Genomic DNA, 21,985 nt, shown 5'->3' on the forward strand with positions numbered 1-21,985 from the left:
CAAAATAATTAAAGGATAGACCGGGTGGATAAGGTAAGATATTTCTCCTGATTTGGGATGCTGGAACGAGGGGGCACAATTTCAAATCCGACTTGAGGAGACATTTTTTACATAGAGGGTTGCGAATGTCGGGAATTCACTACCCCAGAGGAGGTTGGCAGCTCAGTCATTCTGATCAACAGCAATGTAAAGTGGGTGTAAAAGGCATTGAGGTGCCCAATGAGACCTGGTAGTTTTGAATGGCGGAGCAGGCTCGACGGGCTGAATGGCCTACGCCAGTACCGAGGGCCGGAATTTCATTTTCCCTCTCTTGAACCCTCAACATGGCTGCCGGGTGATTAGAGTGACGTCATCAGAAACCGCTCTATCCCGCTGACGGGGTGACTGCGCGGCGAACGGATCCGCGCGCGCCCCTCTCCTGCTGATGGTTCCTTGGGATTGAGCGAAGGAATGCTGGCGGAAAGGGGGACGAAAAGGGAGGCAAGATGGATGGCGAGCAGGAGGGGCACGCGCGAAACTACGCAGACGCGCGAAAGGGTGCTGCGTTTGAACGAGGGAGGGGCGGGCGCTGGCGGACCTGTTGACAGTTGGTGTTGCGGCTTGTGTGGCGGGGTGACGTCATTGGCGCAGAGCGGAGACAGGCCGAGTGCCGGCGAGGAAAGGAGGGGGCGGAGAGCTGCGGGAGAGGGCGGGGTCGGGGGAAGAGGCGGGGTCTGGCTCGGGGGCGGGGTCTGAGAAAGACGGCGCCGCAAGAGATGGTGCGGACTGACGTGGGGGCGTGGTCTGGTCACTGGAGAGACGATGGGGTTGGACCAGGGGGCGGGGTCTGGTAAGGACAGCGTCTGGTGTGGGGGCGGGAGAGAGACGGGGGTTTGACGAAGTCCGCGCATGCGCCCAAGCAGGGGGTGGGGGCGACTCAGCGGCAAACCGTCAGTGGGTGGTTCCTGTGGTGACAGCGGAGTGAGCGGCTGCAGTGGCATCATCGGCGTCGTCTCTGTCTCGAGTATCTTCTGAGCCGGACGTAGCAATGGAGCGCTCGGCTCGGTTTAAATTCTAACGGCCGGCCCCGCACGCGCAGCCAAGCAGAGGAAGAGCAGAGCCGGCGGGGAGGGCCGGCCGGCGGGCTGACCGGGGCCGGACGCAGGCGGGGCGGCGTCACCGTCACCGCGGTCGCAGCCGTCGGCGTGGAGGCCGAGGCGACGGACGAAGGGTTTTGGGGCCCAGCCATGGACGAGCACCCGGGAGCCGGGGTGTTCTTCGGCAATAACTCGGTGCTGAGCGGCGGCGCGGGGGTGGGCGGAGCAGGCCCCGGGATCGGCGGCAGGAACCTGCAGCAGCCGGGAACCGAGGGGGAAGCTCAGAGGCCGCAGTACAACATCCCGGGGATCCTGCACTTCCTGCAGCACGAGTGGGCCCGCTTCGAGGTGGAGAGGACGCAATGGGAGGTGGACAGAGCCGAGTTACAGGTAAATCCGAGACCCTCCCTCCCCCACCCACCCGGCTAGGCCGCACCTCACTCCTAGACCCTCGATTACTGTCTCTCGCCACCCGCCCCCCTCAAACCAGGGTAAGGGGGCGGTGGGCAAGTTAAAATGGCGGTCACCTCCTATTCTCTTGTCAAAAAGAAGTAGGGGTTGATTTTTGTTTAATCTCCGGTGGGTGACACTTTAAACCAGAGGAGCCCTGCAAAATTACTGGCGGTACAGTATCTGCACATTCAGTAACGACTTTCGAAGGAGAATTGAGTAAGCCGCTTGGAGGGGGAAAGCTAGCTGATGAAGAGCAGGAATATCAGCTGTGTGATTCCTTCAAAGAGCCAGCACGAGTACAGTGGGCCGAATGGACCCCCCTGGTGTGCAGTATGGTTCTGTGCAACGCTACGGAAATATGTGACTGTGGGAAGTTGGTCAGGATTGTCAGTAACTCGATGTTGTTGAGTTTTTTTTGACACAGGGATTTGTCATGATGTTTGTTTGAAATGATAGGAGAAACTATATTTCATGGTAATGAGAATCGGATACATACTTTATGGAGAGAGGGAGGCAGAACTGCAGGTGTATGGGGCAAAGATCAGGAGAATATAATTAACTGGACAGTTCTACCAAGGAACTGGGAGTCAACACCTCTGGTGTTGCATGATTCTGTGATGTCTGGAAAAATTGAACAAGTGCCGTCTCTCTCCCCCATCCTCCGCTCAATCCAGTATCCTTTCCCACGGCAGTCTTGGTGATCCAGGCTGCGAGGAACGATCTGGTTGACATCTGCCGGAATTTGACAGCATTTTGGGAGCAGCTACAAATGTCAATGATTTAATTTGTTGGTATGTGAGGGATTGGCATCCTGAGTGTTGAGGGAAGGGGCATCATTAGAGATTTAAATCCATGGTTTGGCAATCTATGGTCTGTGTTTTATGTGTTGTGTTATCAGTGAATCATTGTAACCAAAGGTTACACAATGACATTCCAGAGGAAGTAAAACAGTTCTGAATAGCTAGATGTGGTTATAGTGACTGTTGCAGAGGATTCCTTATGACGTGACAGGACAAATTTAACAACCTCCCGGAAAATCATTTGGGAGATTCTTGATCAAGGTATAGCAATCAGAACACCTTTCTCTTACATTGTCGATTTCATTTTGGCTGGGATTTGACAGTTTACATACCTTGATGGGAGATTTGTGTGTGCCATTGCTGAATCTTGCCTATCTTATAGCGCATCACAACATATATTATTTTCTTGTTCAATATTGCATTTTACCAACTTCTATTGTGCCTTTATTGTAACATCTCTCTACAATACTTCAGAGTTGTTTGGAAAAACTGACAAAATTGCAGAAAGCCTTGATGAGATTGTTGAATATTGTAAGAAGCAGGACAACATGATAAATGAGGAATTAAAAAAAAAAATCTGTGCCTCAGTACTTATGATTAGAACAGGCCCCAAAATTAGATCTTGGTTGCGCATGTATCTTATGAACTCTCCATCACTTGCGTATTATCAGAAAGTAACCATGGGATACTGTTGATGCTGTTGGTTCTATTAATATGCCTATTGCATTGTTTTCAGGATCCCACAGGATATGAAGCAATCCCAGCTATTCTAGTTCTATAAATTAAAGTAGAAATGTATGGAAAGCTGAGATTTCAATTTACTCACTATAATCATTTACATATCATTTATAATATACCAAGTAGGTCGACTTTGGTACTTCAACCATTGTAATCTCTACATTTTGTTACCAACTTAAAGTAAATTTTAATTCATCCAATGTTTATTGGAACAGTTCAAGCATGGACTTTTAGGAGAGAAGGGCATGATTTGAAAGGCGGCATCAATTTCAAGGCTTTAGAGACTAAAGGAAGGTTGTAGGTGGGGCTTCGGTTTGCAAGGATGGATGGTTCAAGGGTTGTTTATTTTTGAGGTCATGATGTGGAGATGCCGGCGTTGGACTGGGGATTCACCTGAAGAAGGAGCCGTGCTCCGAAAGCTCGTGTTTGAAACAAACCTGTTGGACTTTAACCTGGTGTTGTAAGACTTCTTACTGTATTTTTGAGGTGGGGGGGGGATGAAGGCAGATTCAAAGGGACAAGGATATTGTCTGAGGAGACAGACCAGTTAATATCAGCAAACATGGGAAGGGAAGTTGGGTAATCAGTTTAATAGCAGTAGGATTGAGGGGGCGGAAGGTGCATCTCGTGTACAGTTTTAAGCATTGTCCTGCTAAACTTAAATTTCATCTGACTAAAATAACGCCTCATCTTTTAAAAAAAAAATAAATTTAGCGTATCCAATTATTTATTTCCAATTAAGGGGCAATTTAGCATGGCCAATCCACCTAACCTGCACATCTTTTGGGTTGTGGGGGTGAAACCCCGCAGGCACGGGGAGAATGTGCAAACTCCACACAGGAGACTGGCATATTTGGGAAATCCAAATTTTGTTCTTTTATACCTGTACCCGGGGGAGGAAAGTTAAGTTAACATCTTTCAGTTTACAACGCAAATTATACACCGATTTTGTGCTTCGCTGCTGATTCTGGTTTCAATGCACTTTATGTCTTTTGATTGACATATTTGTGAAAGTTGTAATCTCTGGCAGTGTTGTCAGCTGAACACATGCACTTGTAATGGAGCCTGCGAGCAGCTGCACAACAGCTAGTTGCTACAGAAATACCGCTGCAGAAAGTCAGAATGAAATTATTGAACTCAAATTCTTGTGTGTGTCACAGCACTATTTCTTATTTGTTACTTTAAAAGATTTACTTCCAGATATCTGATTAACTTGGTATATTTAAAGGTTGCTTTGCACCTTGGATCTTGACCCTTAATACTTTACATTTATTTCCTGCACAAATGAAGCTTCCATAGCCAAGTTTGTATTTCTTATGAAACGGCATGTGCATATGTGCAAAACATCTGATAGGGCATGTAAATGATGAGGCCATTCTCCTTTGGAGCGTACACCCAAAATAGTATGGGATGTCACTGTATATTCTTGATCTTTCTGAACCACTGATGGACTATTTTGTTCTGGATAAGGTACTAATTTGATTTAGCTTCTGTTACTCAGACAAAAAAAAGGAGTAGGAGATAGATTACAGAATTCACTTAACTTTATGCCATCTGTTCTCTTCAGTAATTTTGAGTCATGAGTTCATGACAGAAAGCTTTACATGAGAAATTAACTGGATTACACTCCCAACCTGTGAAACAACAGAGCTATGTAGAAAACTGAAAGACATGGGGCCATTACTTGTGATACCTTACTTGCTAATACTTATAATGATGAATTATATAATTTGTCATGACCTGAAACGTAACGACTTTCATGTCATAAAGGGTGGCAAGTTTTAAGTCAGTTGGTGTGGAAGTCAATTGGGGCCATCAGGTAATCAGCAAATAGTGACCAAGTGATCCCAAACTTGACTTTTAAAACTCAACTTGTAAATTGAATATGGAAAACTGAAGGGGCTATGTTTTGGAGCCTTGAACAGGGTGATAGAGCAGATGTTAATGATGCTTGATTTCAAAGTACAAGTGTAGAAATGTAATTGCATTTTGAGCATAGAAAGAATGAAAGGAACATTCTTTTAATAAAAAATAAATACATTTGGAGTACCCAATTCTTGTTTTCCAATTAAGGGGCAATTTACCGTGGCCAATTCACCTACCCTGCACATCTTTGTGTTGTGGGAGTGAGAGCCATGCAGGCATGGGGAGAATGTGCAAACTCCATACGGACAGTGACCTGGGCCGGGATCAAACCCGGGTTCTCTGCACCGTGAAGCAAACAGGAACATTCAAGAGAGTAGTGACTGTAAGAAGTAGGTCTTTCAGTCCATCGTGTCTGCTCTGCCATTCAAAGAGATTATGCCTGATCTGATATAATCCTAAACAATCTTTGTAACAGAAAGCTGAGAAAGGGGTGGGTAAGGCTCCTCTCAACTATGGCCTCAATTCAGACAATACTTAAAATATATATACATTTTTTTAATGGCCCTTCCTGGTTTGAGCAATATTGAAGTCTTGGAATTATTTGTTGAGGTATGGTAGACAGTTTTCTGATATCAAGTAACTACTCCACAAAATAGCAAGAATAAGATTCTTTTATAGTAAATTACACAAAAGCTAATTAAAGTTTAATTTCAAAGAAGATTTACATGATTTTCTCAAACAATCATAATAGTTCTACCAGAACTACAAGATAGAATCTGGATAGTTCATTGTTACCCCAATGGTGTCTTATTTCTGTATGAGGAATGCTCTTCATGTTGTACTATAAATTCGTGCATTTTAATTTGCATAGATCAGAACGTCATTCACAACCAATTAACCAGGGATTCAAAATAGTTTCAGCAGCTTGTGTTTGGACCTCCTTTCCTCTTCATTTGTTCCAGAGATTGATTGTGTACTCCAGAGTTGGTACTCGAAACTTGCTTGAGAAATTAGCTAAATCAAAGGGTGCTTTGACCAGAAAAGTCTTTAAACTCTATCTATTGCAATTCAATGTGGGAAATGACTTCAACCAGGGCAGCAGGCTGGGCATGCAGCAGGGTGCTGAGATGTCACTGCACATTCCAAATGCTTCAGTGCTGCTGTGAAAATCTGAATGCAAATCCTTCTACCAAGAGCACTTGTCCTTGGATGATGCAGAAGAATCTAGCAGTATGCCAGTGGAACATAAAAAGTGGAAAACAGAATTATCATTCCCTTGAGTATTGTTGGATAATGTGGAGACCGAGGTGATTTGGTAGGTTTCAAAGAAGAGTTGGGGAACCAATAAAGAACCCCGTGATATTGGATTAAATTACCCCTACCTGCTGAGCCAGTTTAAAATTGAGCCTTCAATTGGAACTTTGAAGAAATATGAATGATGAATATTCAGCATACATGGTGATTCCTGATAGAGCACAATGGTCTTCAAGCCATTTGTTTAAGAGACAATATATGTACAGACAATCCTTGGACTCAAATGTTGTAAGTTGAAACTGATTTTCCCATTGAAACATTGACATAAATGGGGGATTGCTTCCTGAACCAAGGCCGGAAATTGCTCATGGGGGTGCCTTACATTGTAAAATGCTCTCAACTCTTGCCCTGACAAGTCGCTGAGACCGTAGTACAAATTTCTTGGTTTGTGTGGAGAGCATAATGAAGCTACCCGTTGCCTGTTTACCTTGAACTTCTGCGTGTCTGAACATATATTAAATACAACATAAGCATATAAATGCATTAAATTAGTGACAGTTGAGGTCAAAGTACGATGTCAACTTATCAATAATTTAAGTGCTGTTCCACAGAAGTCGAATGTTGTAAAATTGAGGATTGTCTGTAGTTTAGAATTGAATGAGATGACTTGGCACATAGGAGTGCTCCTTCACTGAGGAGAGAGTATTAATTTGGAAACACAAGAAATAGGAGCTAGAGCAGACCATATGGCCCATTTAGCCTGCCCGTCATTAATATAATCCTGGCTAATTTTGGGCTTCAACTTAATTTTTCCATCCACTCCCCATTTCTCTTAATTCCCTGAGACACCAAAAAAATCCCTCTATTCCAGCCTTAAATATATTCAACGATGGAACATCCACAACCCTCGTGAGGTAAAACAAATTCCAAAGATTCACAACCCTTTCAGTGAAGTAATCTCTCCTCATCTCAGCCTTAAATGATCAATCCGAATAGAGTTAATATCCTTACAATGTGCTTGCAAGTGCACAAGGAGGACTCTGAGGAAACATTATCGTCACATTAGAAACAATAGATGATTTGGTGACTCAGATCATAGACTTATCAAGGGTACGTCTGGATTTGAAATATATTCTCAGAAAAATCATTAATGAGAGGTTAGGTTTTTAAATGTAATTTAGTAAGTTGCATTTGGAGAGCTGTTAATGCAAAACCAATAGAGGAATAGTGTGCTTAGAAACTAAAAAAGACATAAACTAACTTTGTATTAGTAAGACGGGGACATTTTATCATTTGTTTATTCAATAGGCCGTCTGTCCAATTGCAAAGATCTGCTGAAACATTCCTGATGTAGGAGTGTCCAAACTTTTTATTGTAACAGAACATTCCATTTCACACAGGGGCTTGACTACATATAATCAATTACAATAAACAACATTACGTTGAGAGATTATTTAAGGCTTCAATTATTGGAAATTTTCATATCATTTTACATTCATGTACCACCCCTTAGGGAGCATATATTGACCAGTCACTGTCCGTGTTGGGTCTGCTCATTCTCCCCGCGTCTGCGTGGATCTCTCACTCACAACCCAAAGATGTGCAGCTTAGGTGAATTGGCCACGCTAAATTGCCTTTAATTGGGGGAAAAAAAGAATTGAGTACTCCTAAATTTATTTTTAAAAAACATACCAGATATCTAAATTTCAAATGAATGACCTTCAGAACAGTTCTAAAAAGTCATCAACCTGAAGAGTACTCTCAGAAGTATTTTAAGCACTTTTTATTTTAGTTCAGATTTTTAGCATCCGCAGTGTTCTGTGAGGGTTGATATGATTGTGTTTGTAACTAAAAAATTTGACAGAATGCGAGAAGGGGATTAAGAAACTGAAAGATGTGTTTCTTTGGGGTCAGTTTGCAAGATTGAAGGAGCTGGAAGCGAAGTATGGGCTGGGACAGGGGGAAATGTTTAGATTCATGCAGGTTCAAGATTTTGCCAGAAAGGAGATACAGAACTTCCCGGTGGAGCTGGCCTCCACATTACTGGAGGAGCTGCTGACGACAGGGGAACTGGAGAAGGGGTAGTGTCAGCGGTTTACGGAGCTATTTTGGAAGAGGAGAAGGCACCACTGGAAGGGATCAAAGCAAAGTGGGAAGAAGAGTTGGGAGAGGATATGGAGGAGGGGTTCTGGTGTGAGGTGCTCCGGAGAGTGAATGCCTCCACCTTGTGCGCGAGATTGGGGCTGATACAGCTGAAGGTGGTATACAGAGCACACCTCACGATGGCGAGGATGAGCCGATTCTTTTGAAGAAGTAAAAGATGTGTGTGAGCATTGCGGATGAGGGTGGGGGCACTAATCACGTTTATATGTTTTGGTCCTGTCCAAAGCTAGAGGATTACTGGAAGTGGTGCATGTGAAACTGGACCTGGGAGGCCATATTCGGGGTGTCAGACCAGCCAGGGTTGGAAAGGGGTGCGGAGGCAGATGTTGAGGCTCCTTCATTAAATGTTTTAAAGATAAAGGTAGTTAGTTTTTTGAAGAATAAAGGGATTAAGGGTTATGGTGTTCGGGCCGGAAAGTGGAGCTGAGTCCACAAAAGATCAGTCATGATCTCACTGAATGGCGGAGCAGGCTCGAGGGGCCATATGGCCTGCTCCTAGTTCTTATGTTATGTTCTAAGTGACAAATATGAGCAACTTTCAAGAACTGGATAACATTGAACATTAGTTGGGGGGGGGGGGGGGGGGGGGGGGGCGATAGTGTTAATGGTGGCTTTGGGTGATTCCTGATTCCTTTTTGTCATTTGTTTATTTTAACACGTGGGCGAATGTTTTGGGTTTGGTGGGAGGATGGGATCGTTGTTATTGATATGGGGATTGACATATTTGTTATTGATTATTGTTGGTGAGTTAGATTTGGGAGAAAAATCCGGGACTAGGATGAGTAGGTTCTTCGGGGGTGAGGACAGGTGAACCAGATGTTCGGGGAGTCCTGCGAACCACGGCCATATGTTCTGGGCATGCCCAGCACTGGAAGAATTCTGGAAGGGGGTGGCGGGGACGGTGTCGAGGGTGGTTGGATCCAGGGTCAAACCAGGGTGGGGACTCGCGATTTTTGGGGTTGGGGTGGAGCCGGGAGTGCAGGAGGCGAAAGAGGCCGGTGTCCTGGCCTTTGCGTCCCTAGTAGCCCGTCGAAGGATTCTGTTACAATGGAAGGATGCAAGGCCCCCAAGCGTGGAGACCTGGATCAGTGACATGGCGGGATTTATAAAATTGGAAAAGGTCAAATTTGCCCTGAGAGGATCAATACAAGGGTTCTATAAACGGTGGCAGCCTTTTCTGGACTTCCTGGCTCAGAGATAGGTAACTGGGTCAATAGCAGCAGCAACCCCGGGGGGGGGGGGGTGCATTATTGTAGTGTTTATTCTGTAACTTTATAGTGTGTTAATTTGCGTTGTTGTTAAAATGCTGGGTTGTTCATGGGGATGGGGCGAATGTATATGATTGTTAATATTATTGTTATTTTCGGTATTTTACTAAGGTGCGTTATTGTTGTATAAAATCAAAATTTCTCAATAAAAATTATTTAAAAAAAAAAAGATTTGGGAGAAAATGTGAAAAAGGAGGAGAATAAAGAAATATTTAAAGAAAAAAAAATTTGACAGGTTAAGTGCAGAGAATGTCAACTTTGGAATTATTAGAATTAGACCATTTATTAGTGAAATCAAGAAAGACTTCTCACAAAAGTGTAGTGGAAATTTGTAATTCACCAAAAGGCCGTGGATGCTCGGTGTCAATTGAAATTTTCAGGCCTGAGATTGACAGATTTTGGAAGTATCAAATGGCGTGGAGCAATATGTTGACATAATCCAAACCAGTTGGTGAAGTCAGAGCCAAGACACAGTGCGCTCTTTACTGAGAATTAATTGACTGTTCAGTCTCAGCTCTTCTTTCTTGCCCCCCCACAAGTGTCTCCTGTCCCCTATTTCGAATAAATCAAAGTACTTAATTAAAAAATACCCTTGCCGTCATCTGTGTATCTTAATGTAATTAATATATTAACAGATTCCCCTTTAAATAATAAAAATTATAACCATTTTTAAAACAAATCAAAGAAAAAAATTATTTTTCACATCTTCATGTAATCCATCATAATACAAGCCGTCTCTCTTCTCGGACCTCCAACAATTTCTTCAAGCAAGCATTCCTTTTTTGTAAAACAGTCTGATAATTGGTGGTTTACCTCGACCCACCTCAGCTTAGAGAACTCTTTTCTCTCTAATGTATTTTTATACTAGCAAGGTCGGTCGTTAACCCTTTCTCAGTCACATTCTTTGTTGAATATATAGTATCCCATATAAAATGGTTAGCGCACATATTTTCACACATACTTTTACATTTATCGTTGACAATCCCCCCCCCCCCCCCCCCCCCCCCTCCCCTCCCCCGACCTGCAATTGCCAGTTAGGAATTTAGCCGATGCCCCCAGCCCGGTTGCTATCCATTTTTCTATTATCTTGTCCAGATTTACCTTTTTGTCTTTAATAGATATTACTGTTGACAAGACTGAACCTAGTTGCCATAAAGAGAAACATGTTTTTGTCCTTGCCTATACTGCTAATTCCATTGCTACAATTTCACTGAAATCGCTTGCTAATTGGAGACACGCGGGCCATTGTGAGGTCCTCTTATTTTTTTTCACATATATAACATTTCTCACTGATCTCTTCTATAAGCATATTCATCTATTACCCGTGCATCCTTTAGAAGTTTTAACCTTTGACAAAATGGTTGGGAAAGCTACTAATGTAGTTTTACAACAATTTGCATTTTTTTCTTTAAATTCCTACCTCCTAATGTCATGAATACCTCTTTAACATCACGATTAGAAATGTTGGGTCTTGTTAGGATCTTGTTAAAATAATAAAATAATGTCCCGATTAATTAAATTGAAAAGCCATAGATTTCCCACAAACAATTGCCTTTATAGTGTTCCATATCTAGATTTATTTAAGCCTTTTTCATAAACTGCTTATTCGGCCATAAGGCTATTTCAATGGATACACCATCTGAGCTCATCAAATGGTTTATCCTGGCAATTTCACACAGAATGACCACTCTTTAGTGATTTGTGTTATCGTCCCCAAACCTGAAGTAAGCACATCTTTCATCATCCTTAAACTTACTTACTTTGTTCGGCCGTTGCTATTTTGAAAATCCAGGTAACTTTAACTATTCCATTTACTGTGGGCTTGCACCTACGGTCTAACACAGCACAATTGAATGAGCTGCAACTAGAACACCCTTACCGAACTAAAAATCTTCGGGACTAGTACAGTTCCTCCTGACTGGTCAGTACCGTCTTTTTCCCCTTCCAATTGTTCTTTGCCATGTGTCACTTCAAAATCCCTGTCATTCCATTTCAGGCCTTTCCTTTTTATGTCACATCTGAAGCTCTGTTTACGGTTCCTCGGTTATTCCTGGGGTTGATTCTCCTCAGTTACTCAATTCCCGTCATCTGTTGGAGCTACCAAAAGGGTCTCTATCCTCATTTATTTACGATGTGGTTCTTTCATCCTCATGCTTGCACCCCATATCTAAGCATTCTCTAAATGTTGCTGACATTGAATACTCCATCGTTTGTGTTAGCTCTGAATATCCCATTGGTGCCATGCAAGTGGTTGGAAATGAATGTTTCCCTGAACTTATTTTAAAGCTTGAAACATCTGTTCCGAAAGTATATTTCTTTCTGAGATTCTAACTCGAGTCAAGACCATGAGCCTATCCATGTTCGATACTTTTGCACAATCCAACAATTTGAGAGCAAACACTGATTTAGGGGTCTCCAAATAGAATCTCTGCAATCTGGTAAATGAACCGTTAAATTGCATGATATATTCTTCTATGGAATAAATGTCCAGTTTTCTAAATTTACAAGTTTGACCATGCCTCATATGCATTGAACAGATCATCTTGATTTTGTTCATAAATTAAGAGTGCATTCAAACTTTCCTCAGTGATCTAGCTCCAAAAGTACTTTGCACCTGATCCTTCTGCTGGAAAGTGAAGGCGCCAAAGCATACCTTGGTTTTTCTTTGGTATGAATGTCTGCATCCATTGGACATAACGCTTCAGCTTCACAGAACAAAATCAGACCCTGATTCTTTAAATTTGGTTTCAGCCATTCTTCTCCAAACTAACTCCAATAACAATCTCTGTCTAAAAGTAAGTTTTTAGGCCAATCATTCTACTACTAATGTTGATAAAAGTGAAGGTGAAGTCAGAACCAAGACACAGTTGTTCTTTACTAAGAGTTTATTGACTTTGTTCAGTCTCAAAGCTTTCCTCTGCCCCCAGTGTCCAAGTCTCTTATTTCTATGTGATCAAAGTACTAAATTCAACAGTGCCCTTCACCTATGTATCTTAACAATAGAACAATGCTAACATAGTGAAATTTAACTAAATGGGGCTGAATGGCCTGCTCCTGGTAATATTCCTCTAATATTAAGACACATATTGAACACTTTCTGTTTTTTAAAAATAATTTTTATTCAAATTTTCACTTTCACAAAAAACAAAACAATAACAGAAAATTCTAAGAACAAAAAAAAAACAGAACCCCCCCCGCCGTAAATACAAAAGAGAAACAATAAATTAACGCCTGTCATTGGCAAAAAACAGATATTCAACCCAAAACAAAGAGACAATCCCCCTCCCCCCCCGGGTTGCTGCTGCTGCTGACCTTTTTGTTTTTACCGTTCTGCCAGGAGATCTAGGAATGGTTGCCATCTCCTGAAAAACCCCTCCACTGACCCCCTTAGGGCAAATTTCACTCTCTCCAATTTAATAAACCCCGCCATATCATTGACCCAGGCCTCCACGCTTGGGGGCCTCGCATCCTTCCACTGAAGAAGAATCCTCCGCCGGGCTACTAGAGACGCAAAGGTCAGAACACCGGCCTCTTTCGCCTTCTGCACTCCCGGCTCCACTGCAACCCCAAATATTGCGAGTCCCCAGCCTGGATTGACCCTGGATCCTACCACCCTCGATACCGTCCTTGCTACGCCCTTCTAAAATTCCCCCAGCACTGGGTATGCCCAGAACATGTGGACATGGTTTGCTGGGCTCCCTGAGCACCTAATACACCTGTCCTCGGTCCCAAAAAAACCGGCTCATCCTTGTCCCGGTCATATGAGCCCTATGCAGTACCTTACACTGTATGAGGCTAAGCCTCGCACACGAAGAGGAGGAGTTCACCCTTTCTGGGGCATCCGCCCACGTCCCCTCCTCAATCTTCTCACCCAGCACCCCTCCCATTTATCTTTCAGCTCCTCCACCGAAGGCCTAGTCTACCTCCTGCATCACCTGGTACACTTCCGAGATCCTCCCCTCTCCAATCCATACCCCCAAGAGCACCCTGTCCTGGGCCCAACGCGGCGGCAGCAGGGGGAACCCCGCCACCTGCCGCCTGACAAACGCCCTTACTTGCATGTACCTAAAGGTGTTCCCCGGGGGGAGCCTGAACTTCCCTTCCAGCTCACCCAGGCTCGCAAACTTCTCGTCTATGAACAGGTCCCCCAGCCTCCTGACACCTGCCCTGTGCCAACTCAGGAACCCGCCATCAATTCTCCCCGAAACAAACCGGTGGTTCCTCCGTATCGGGGACCCCATCGAGGCCCCCACTGTGCCGCCTCCATTGCCCCCAAATCTTGAGGGTAGCTGCCCGTGGTATACCTCGTCGGAGGGAGCGGCAGCGGCGCCGTTGCAAGCGCTTCCAGGCTCGTATATATGGAACATTTTCAGATAATTGCCATGAAAGTGCATGCAAAGTGGTTGGAAAGGGCTAAATGGAACAATGGCCGATTGGTAATGGAGTTACCTTCAATAATAATAATCAATGCAACTAAGTAATAAAAATGGTATTGGTAAAAGCCTTTTCTTCCAAAACATAATATGTAATTAAAGTTTTACTGAATGTATTTTTTTATGACTGGAAAATCCCAGTATTAGGGACTGACATGCAGTCTTTGTGGAAGATGGTGTAGATGCTTGAGTATCTTATGACTATATTTTCACCAGAAGTCACCATTCCAATATTTGTGTGGATGTCTGGCATGCAAATTTCACTGTAAACATTGCACACTGCAACAGAAGTGCAACTTGTCACATTGTTTCTGTTGGAGGATATCTACTATAAACAGTAGAGATATAGTGAATTTAACCCAGGATCATACAGATGTTTGGTGAAGTATTTGGTTGACAGCCTTGTTGGCCACAGGTTAAAGCAGAAATTATCCTAGAATCCAATTTCTGAGCAGTTGATCAAGAAATCTTGTGGATTTGCCTGAAGACATTATTATCAAGGTGATAGATTCAGACTGGTTCATAAGTGGCAATGTTTGGTGGAAAAGAAACTGGTAAAGAAATAATGGCACAGTCATGTCATGCCAAAGAGGAACATTGTTCTGATGCTCGCTACCAGGATGTTCACTGTGAAGAACCTCGGTTTGGATCACTGAAGACATCATAAAATGCTGAGATATTTTGATAGCAATATAAAGTCCATTTATTTACTAAAACAGCATCTGTGAGCTGGTCCCGGGATTTAAACCTGCATGCCAGCCAAATGAATTAATACAAGCATCTCTTCCACCTCTATTCCTGGAAGGCAGAGCATGTCTTGGAAGCAGCGAGACCGTTGGAAATGCTTAGAAATTGATGAAGCGTCAGGATGTGGCAGACCCCAACCCATTTCAGTCACACTCATCTATTTCTCGATGTATCCCAAGAATAAAAAAAAATATCTTCCTTTCCGTAGTCCTGCAAATACATGCAGCGTAGTGTATCCTGGTCAGCTTATGTTGCATTTGTATATGCTGAAACTGAATCAAGCAACAGGTGCAGAACTGCACCTTAAATGTAAAAGACTAAATTCTCAAGAACCACTATTCAGCGGGGTTTACATCCCTGTCCTCCATTAATGCAACTGTGGAAAGTCAACGTTTCCAAACAGTCACTTCCGTTAGTGACGGGTTTTTAAAAGTTTCTTCATGTGCTGTTATGCCGCAAGTCTTAAGAAAAGTCAGTGGTTCTTATAAAGCATCGGCCATAATAGGTCATAGAAACAGCTGACCATAAACTAACAGACTCAAAATGTTTTTTTAAAAACCCTGTCCCTAGCTGTGTAGACAATTTTACAAGATTTCCAAAATCCTTTGGGAGACATTTTCAGATTTTGTACCAGATTAAAAAGGAAACTTAAATATTCACTGCAAATTTTATCTGAGTCAATATTGTGACATTAAAACAATGACTAGGCTGCATTTATTTTATGAAATGTACTGGAGATTTTAGTGGACCTGTGCATATATTTTACCATTTCTACCTTGTATTGTGTGGTGATTAATTATATGCCTTGCATTTCTGGCCACTGTTTTCACTACTTCTGTTTTTAATTGGGGATTTATCAATATTTATGGGCCCCCCTCTCAACCTGATTAGCTTTAACATGTTTTGAATTATCCAAAAAGAAAGGATTTGAGAGCAAAGTGCCTGCTTTAAGGGACTGAATTAGGATTCCTAAACGTGGCAGAAAGTCGGTAACAGAAGAAACCGGGGTGGCACAGTGGTTAGCACTGCTGCTTAGCAACGCCAGAAACTCCGGTTCAATTCCTCCTTGGGTGGCTGTGTGGAGTTTGCATGTTCTCCCCGTGTCTGCATGGGTTTCCTCTGGGTGCTTGCTCCCACAGTCCAAACATGTGCAGGTTACGGGATAGGGAGGGGGCGTGAGCCTAGGTCTTTCAGAGGGCCGAATGACTTTCTTCTGCACTATAGGAATTCTATGAAATCTATTTGATGAAAGCATAGCAGAAACTGAGCAGCAATCAGGAGGAATAGATGAGTAGGAAAAGGACAAAAAAAAACATTGAGATGGGAAGAAGCTGAATGACAGTGGAATAATTAAAAAACAATGATTCTAAAAGTAGTAGATAGTGTGCTATGATAGTATATAAATAGTGTACAGTGACAGCTTATTAGTAGCTTAAGGATAATGGGTAACAATGATATGCATCCTGTTTTTTTGATCTACCTCTCTTGGGAGAAATTAGAAATATTTTACAGTAGTAAAAACTTTTTAAAACCCAGATCCCTCATTCATAACTGATTCTTACAAACTGCATGACGATTTATATATTGCAAACATGTTCAACATGTAGTTGCTAAAGAACAATTCCTGTGGGCTCAGCCCCCGTCCCTTTCCAACTGAGGCGCTCACATCCCACACCTCTCATCCTCATTTTGTTTTGTGAGATTTTTCCTTATTGCTTCAGGCTGTATGTTGAGATTGATTTTATTTCCATGCAATTCACATACAATATCATGCAGCATTTGACAATTTTCAGATTTAAATACACTTAAGGGGCAGCACGGTAGCACTGTGGCTTCACAGCACCAGGGTCCCAGGTTCGATTCCTCACTGGGTCACTGTCTGTGCGGAGTCTGCATGTTCTCCCCGTGCCTGCGTGCGTTTCCTCCGGGTGCTCCGGTTTCCTCCCACAGTCCAAAGATGTGCAAGTTAGGTGGATTGGCCATGATAAATTGCCCTTGGTGTCCAAAAAGGTTAGGAGGGGTTATTGGGTTACGGGAATAGGGTGGAAGTGAGGGCTTAATTGAGTCGGTGCAGACTTGATGGGCGGAATGCCCTCCTTCTGCACTGTATGTTCCATGTTGTTCTAGGTTTTAGAACATAGAAAAATACAGCACAGAACAGGCCCTTCGGCACATTATGTTGTGCCGAACTTTTGTCCGAGATTAAGAACAAATTAATCTACACCCCATCATTCTACCGTAATCCATTTACATATCCAATAGCCACTTGAAGGTCCCTGATGTTTCCGACTCAACTACGTCCACAGGCAGTGCATTCCATGCCCCCACTACTCTCTGGGTAAAGAACCTACCTCTGACATCCCCCCTATATCTTCCACCATTCACCTTAAATTTATGTCCCGTTGTAATGGTTTGTTGCATCTGGGGAAAAAGTCTCTGACTGTCTACTCTATCTATTCCCCTGATCATCTTATAAACCTCTATCAAGTTGCTCCTCATTCTTCTCCGTTCTAATGAGAAATGGTCTAGCACCCTCAACCTTTCCTCGTAAGACCTACTCTCCATTCCAGGCAACATCCTGGTAAATCTCCTTTGCACCTTTTCCAAAGCTTTCACATCCTTCCTAAAATGAGGCAACCAGAACTGCACACAGTACTCCAAATGTGGCCATACCAAGGTTTTATGCAGCTGCATCATCACCTCACAGCTCTTAAATTCAATCCCTCTGCTAATGAACGCCAGCACACCACAGGCCTTCTTCACAGCTCTATCCACTTGAGTGGCAACTTTCAAAGATCTATGAACATAGACCCCAAGATCTCTCTGCTCCTCCACATTGCCAAGAACCCTACCGTTCACCCTGTATTCCGCCTTCATATTTGTCCTTCCAAAATGGACAACCTCACACTTTTCAGGGTTAAACTCCATCTGCCACTTCTCAGCCCAGCTCTGCATCCTATCTATTTCTCTTTGCAGCCGACAACAGCCCTCCTCACTGTCCACAACTTCGTATCGTCTGCAAATTTACTGACCCACCCTTCAACTCCCTCATCCAAGCCATTAATGAAAATCACAAACAGAAGAGGACCCAGAACTGATCCCTGTGGTACGCCACTGGTAACTGGGCTCCAGGCTGAATATTTGCCATCCACCGCCACTCTCTGACTTCTATCGGTTAGCCAGTTCGTTGTCCAACTGGCCAAATTTCCCTCTATCCCATGCCTCCTTATTTTCTACATAAGCCTACCATGGGGAACCTTATCAAATGCCTTACTAAAATCCAAGTACACCACATCCACTGTTTTACCTTCATCCACGTGCTCGGTCACCTCCTCAAAGAATTCAATAAGACTTGAGGCAAGACCTACCCCTCACAAATCCGTGCTGACTGTCCATAATCAAGCTGTGTCTTTCCAGATGCTGAGAAATCCTACCCCTCAGTACCCTTTCCATTACTTTGACTACCACCGAAGTAAGGCTAACTGGCCTGTAATTCCCAGGGTTATCCCCATTCCCTTTTTTTGAACAGGGGCACGACATTCGCCACTCTACAATCCCGTGGTACCACCCCTGTTGACAGTGAGGACGAAAAGATCATTGCCAACGGTTTTGCAGTTTCACCTCTTGCTTCCCACAGAATCTTTCGATATATCCCGTCAGGCCCGGGGGACTTGTCTATCCTCAAGTTTTTCAAAATGCCCAACACATCTTTCTTCCTAACAAGTATCTCCTTGAACTTACCAGTCTGTTTCGCACTGTCCTCTCCAACAATATGGCCCCCCCTCATTTGTAAATATTGAAGAAAAGTACTCGTTCAAGACCTCTCCTATCTCTTCTGACTCCATACACAATCTCCCGCTACTGTCCTTGATCGGACCCACCCTCGCTCTAGTCATTCTCATATTTCTCATGTGTGTAAAAGGCCTTGGGGGTTTTCCTAGATTCTACCCGCCAAAGATTTTTCATGCCCTCTCTTAGCTCTCCCTAATCCCTTTCTTCAGTTCCCTCCTGGCTATCTTGTATCCCTCAAGCGCCCTGTCTGAACCTTGTTTCCTCAGCCTTACATAAGTATCCTTCTTCCTCTTAACAAGACATTCAACCTCTCTTGTCAACCATGGTTCCCTCACTCGACCATCTCTTCCCTGCCTGACGGGGACATACCTATCAAGGACACGTAGTATCTGCTCCTTGAACAAGTTCCACATTTTAATTGTGTCCTTCCCTGATAGCCTATGTTCCCAATTTATGCACTTCAGTTCTTGTCTGACAGTATCGTATTTACCCTTCCCCCAATTGTAAACCTTGCCCTGTTGCACGCACCTATCCCTCCCCCACTAACAAATCTATCACTTGCCCTGGTTAATTACAAAGTACCAAATCCAATATGGCCTCCCCTCTGGTCCGACAATCTACATACTGTTAGAAAAGCTTCCTGGACACACTGCACAAAAACCACCTCATCCAAACTATTTGATCTAAAGAGTTTCCACTCAATATTTGGGAAGTTGAAGTCACCCATGACCACTACACTGTGACTTCTGCACCTTTCCAAAATCTGTTCCTCCACATCTCTGCTGCTATTGGGGGGCCTATAGAAAACTCCCAACAAGGTGACTGCTCCTTTCCTATGTCTGACTTCAACCCATACTACCTCAGTCGGCAGATCCTCTTCGAACTGCCTTTCTGCAGCTGTTATACTATCTCTAATTAATAATACCCACCTCTTTTACCACCCTCCCTAATCTTATTGAAACATCTGTAACCAGGAACCTTCCAACAACCATTTCTGCCCCTCTTCCATCCAAGTTTCCGTGATGGCCACCACATCGTAGTCCCAAGTACCAATCCATGCCTTGAGTTCACCCACCTTCTTCCTGATGCTTCTTGCGTTGAAGTATACACACTTCAACCCATCTCCGTGCCTGCAAGTACTCTCCTTTGTCAGTGTTACTTGTTACTACTGCCTCACTACACGCTTTGACGTCCTGAACATCGGCTACCTTAGTTGCTGGTCTACAAGTCCGGTTCCCATTCCCCTGCCAAATTAGTTTAAACCCTCCCGAAGAGTACTAGAAAAACCTCCCTCTCAGGATATTGGTGCCCCTCTGGTTCTGATGCAACCCGTCCTGCTTGTACAGGTCTCGCTTTCCCCAGAATGCGCTCCAATTATCCAAATACCTGAAGCCCTCCCTCCTACACCATTTCTGCAGCCACGTGTTCAACTGCACTCTCTCCCTATTCCTAGCCTCGCTATCACGTGGCACCGGCAACAGAAAAGAGATGACAACTCTGTCTGTCCTGGCTTTTAACTTCCAGCCTAACTCCCTAAACTCGTTTATTACATCCAAACCCCTTTTCCTACCTACGTTGTTGGTACCAATGTGCACCACGACTTCTGGTTGCTCCCCCTCCCCCTTAAGGATCCTGAAGACACGATCCGAGACATCCCTGGCACCCGGGAGGTAACATACCTTCCAGTAGTCTCGCTCGCGACCACAGAATCTCCTATCAGTTCCCCTAACCATTGAGTCTCCTATCACTATTGCTTTTCTATTCTCCCCATTTCCTTCTGAGCCCCAGAGCCAGACTCCGTGCCAGAGACCTGGCTGCTAGGGCCTTCCCCCGGTAGGTCATCCCCCCCACCCCCAACAGCATCCAAAACGGTATTTGTTTTGAAGGGGAATGGCCACGAGGGATCCCTGCACTGTCTGCCCATTCGTTTTCTTTCCCCTGACTGTAACCCAGCTACTCTTGTCCAGTAACTTGGGTGTGGCTACCTCCCTGTAACTCTTTTCTATTACCCCCTCTGCCTCCTGGATGATCCGAAGTTCATCCAGCTCCAGTTCCCTAACAGGGTCTCTGAGGAGCTGGAGTTGGGTACACTTCCCGCAGGTATAGTCAGCGGGGACACCGGTGGTATCCCTCACCACCCACATCCTACAGGAGGAGCATGCAACTGCCCTAGCCTCCATCCCCTGTTACCTTACAGAATACAGCTGCACTGTGGAGCAACTGAAACTTAGCTCTCCGACTCTGCTCCCAGTCAGCTGTACTCTCTGTAAACTCCCGGCTCCCTCACGCTCTTTGACGAAGTGTAGGAAATGAAATGAAAGGGGCAACTTACTCCCTCCTCACCTAACTCCCTCAGTTACCAAACGCTCAGTATAGCACTCTAATGCACCCAAATTCAGCACAGTGCAAACAAAGTATGGGAGGGTGAGGTTGTAAGCATTAGCTTGAAGGTTGACTCCCCTCCCAAAATGCATTTGAGCTCAATTGCAGATTTGGTTGTTGGATCTCATTTCTTGAATGGACAAGAAGATAGTTACAGGAAGAGATTCATCATGACTTTGTTTAGCTTATTGTTGAAAATGTAATTATTTTTGAAGATTTTTCCAGTAAGCGGATGAAGCAATTCTGCATGATTAATTTAAAAATCTTTTTCTTTGACCATTTCTCTTAATTGCCCTAAAATGAGCATTAAATCTTAATTGTCCAGCATTAATAGCTGGGTTGTGTATTGTTCATCAGTTAAATCTCTAATTACCATTATCTATTATCTGTGCACATTCAAAAAGGTAGAATGTAAAAGTTTGTTTTCATTAATTTTTCAGATCTTTTGATTGCCAATATACAAGTGTCACTTCAAAGCTATTTTAAAATGATGCAATCCAGTTACTTCCACTTCATGGCACTGAAATTATACTGCCAAATGATGTAAATATTTATGGTTTGTGGCAGATGGTTTAATTAATTCTAATTAATGTATTAATTTATCCAAATTTTATTTAAAGAATCATTTAAAACATTATTAGCATCACTTTGCTTCATACTTTATTAAACTGGCAAAATGATAGTATTTAACAATAAATTTGGCAGAACAAAAATGACTATAGTCCGGAGAATGTTTAACACCTATTGAGCATAGAATGGAAACCTACCAATGTCCCCTAAATTGTGTTGAACTCGAGTTCAGGAAACAGCAGTAGGGTTGTTATGATTGTCCCAAGCCTTGGTTCCTATTGTTATTCCTTGATTGTTATTCAGTGAATCCCATTGGCCAGTGCATGGCTGATGTTCACTGACAACTGCTGTCAGATATTCCGGCAGCACTTGTCCGGTTTCGCGAGTGAAGCAGGATTTTTAGTGGGGAGATACAGGAACATTACTAGTGTGTGCGTCTCAAG

At 43.6% G+C, this 21,985-nt stretch overlaps 1 protein-coding gene across 3 annotated transcripts in view; it reads left to right on the plus strand.

Annotated features, from left to right (window-relative positions):
* The first annotated feature begins 915 nt into the window (after positions 1–915).
* strn (striatin, calmodulin binding protein) overlaps positions 916–21,985 on the plus strand; it is a 117,057-nt gene continuing 95,987 nt past the window's right edge. For 2 of the 3 annotated variants that reach the window (XM_038800584.1, XM_038800585.1), the window contains exon 1: positions 919–1,466. In XM_038800584.1, the coding sequence (XP_038656512.1) occupies positions 1,227–1,466 (240 nt within the window). In that variant the 5' untranslated portion in view covers positions 919–1,226. Of the gene's footprint in view, positions 1,467–21,985 lie in introns of all 3 variants that reach the window. The other variant, XR_005461055.1, reaches the window with a different exon arrangement.

This window comes from Scyliorhinus canicula, chromosome 6 (genome assembly GCF_902713615.1).
Source record: "Scyliorhinus canicula chromosome 6, sScyCan1.1, whole genome shotgun sequence".
Classification (NCBI taxonomy): Eukaryota; Metazoa; Chordata; class Chondrichthyes; order Carcharhiniformes; family Scyliorhinidae; genus Scyliorhinus; species Scyliorhinus canicula.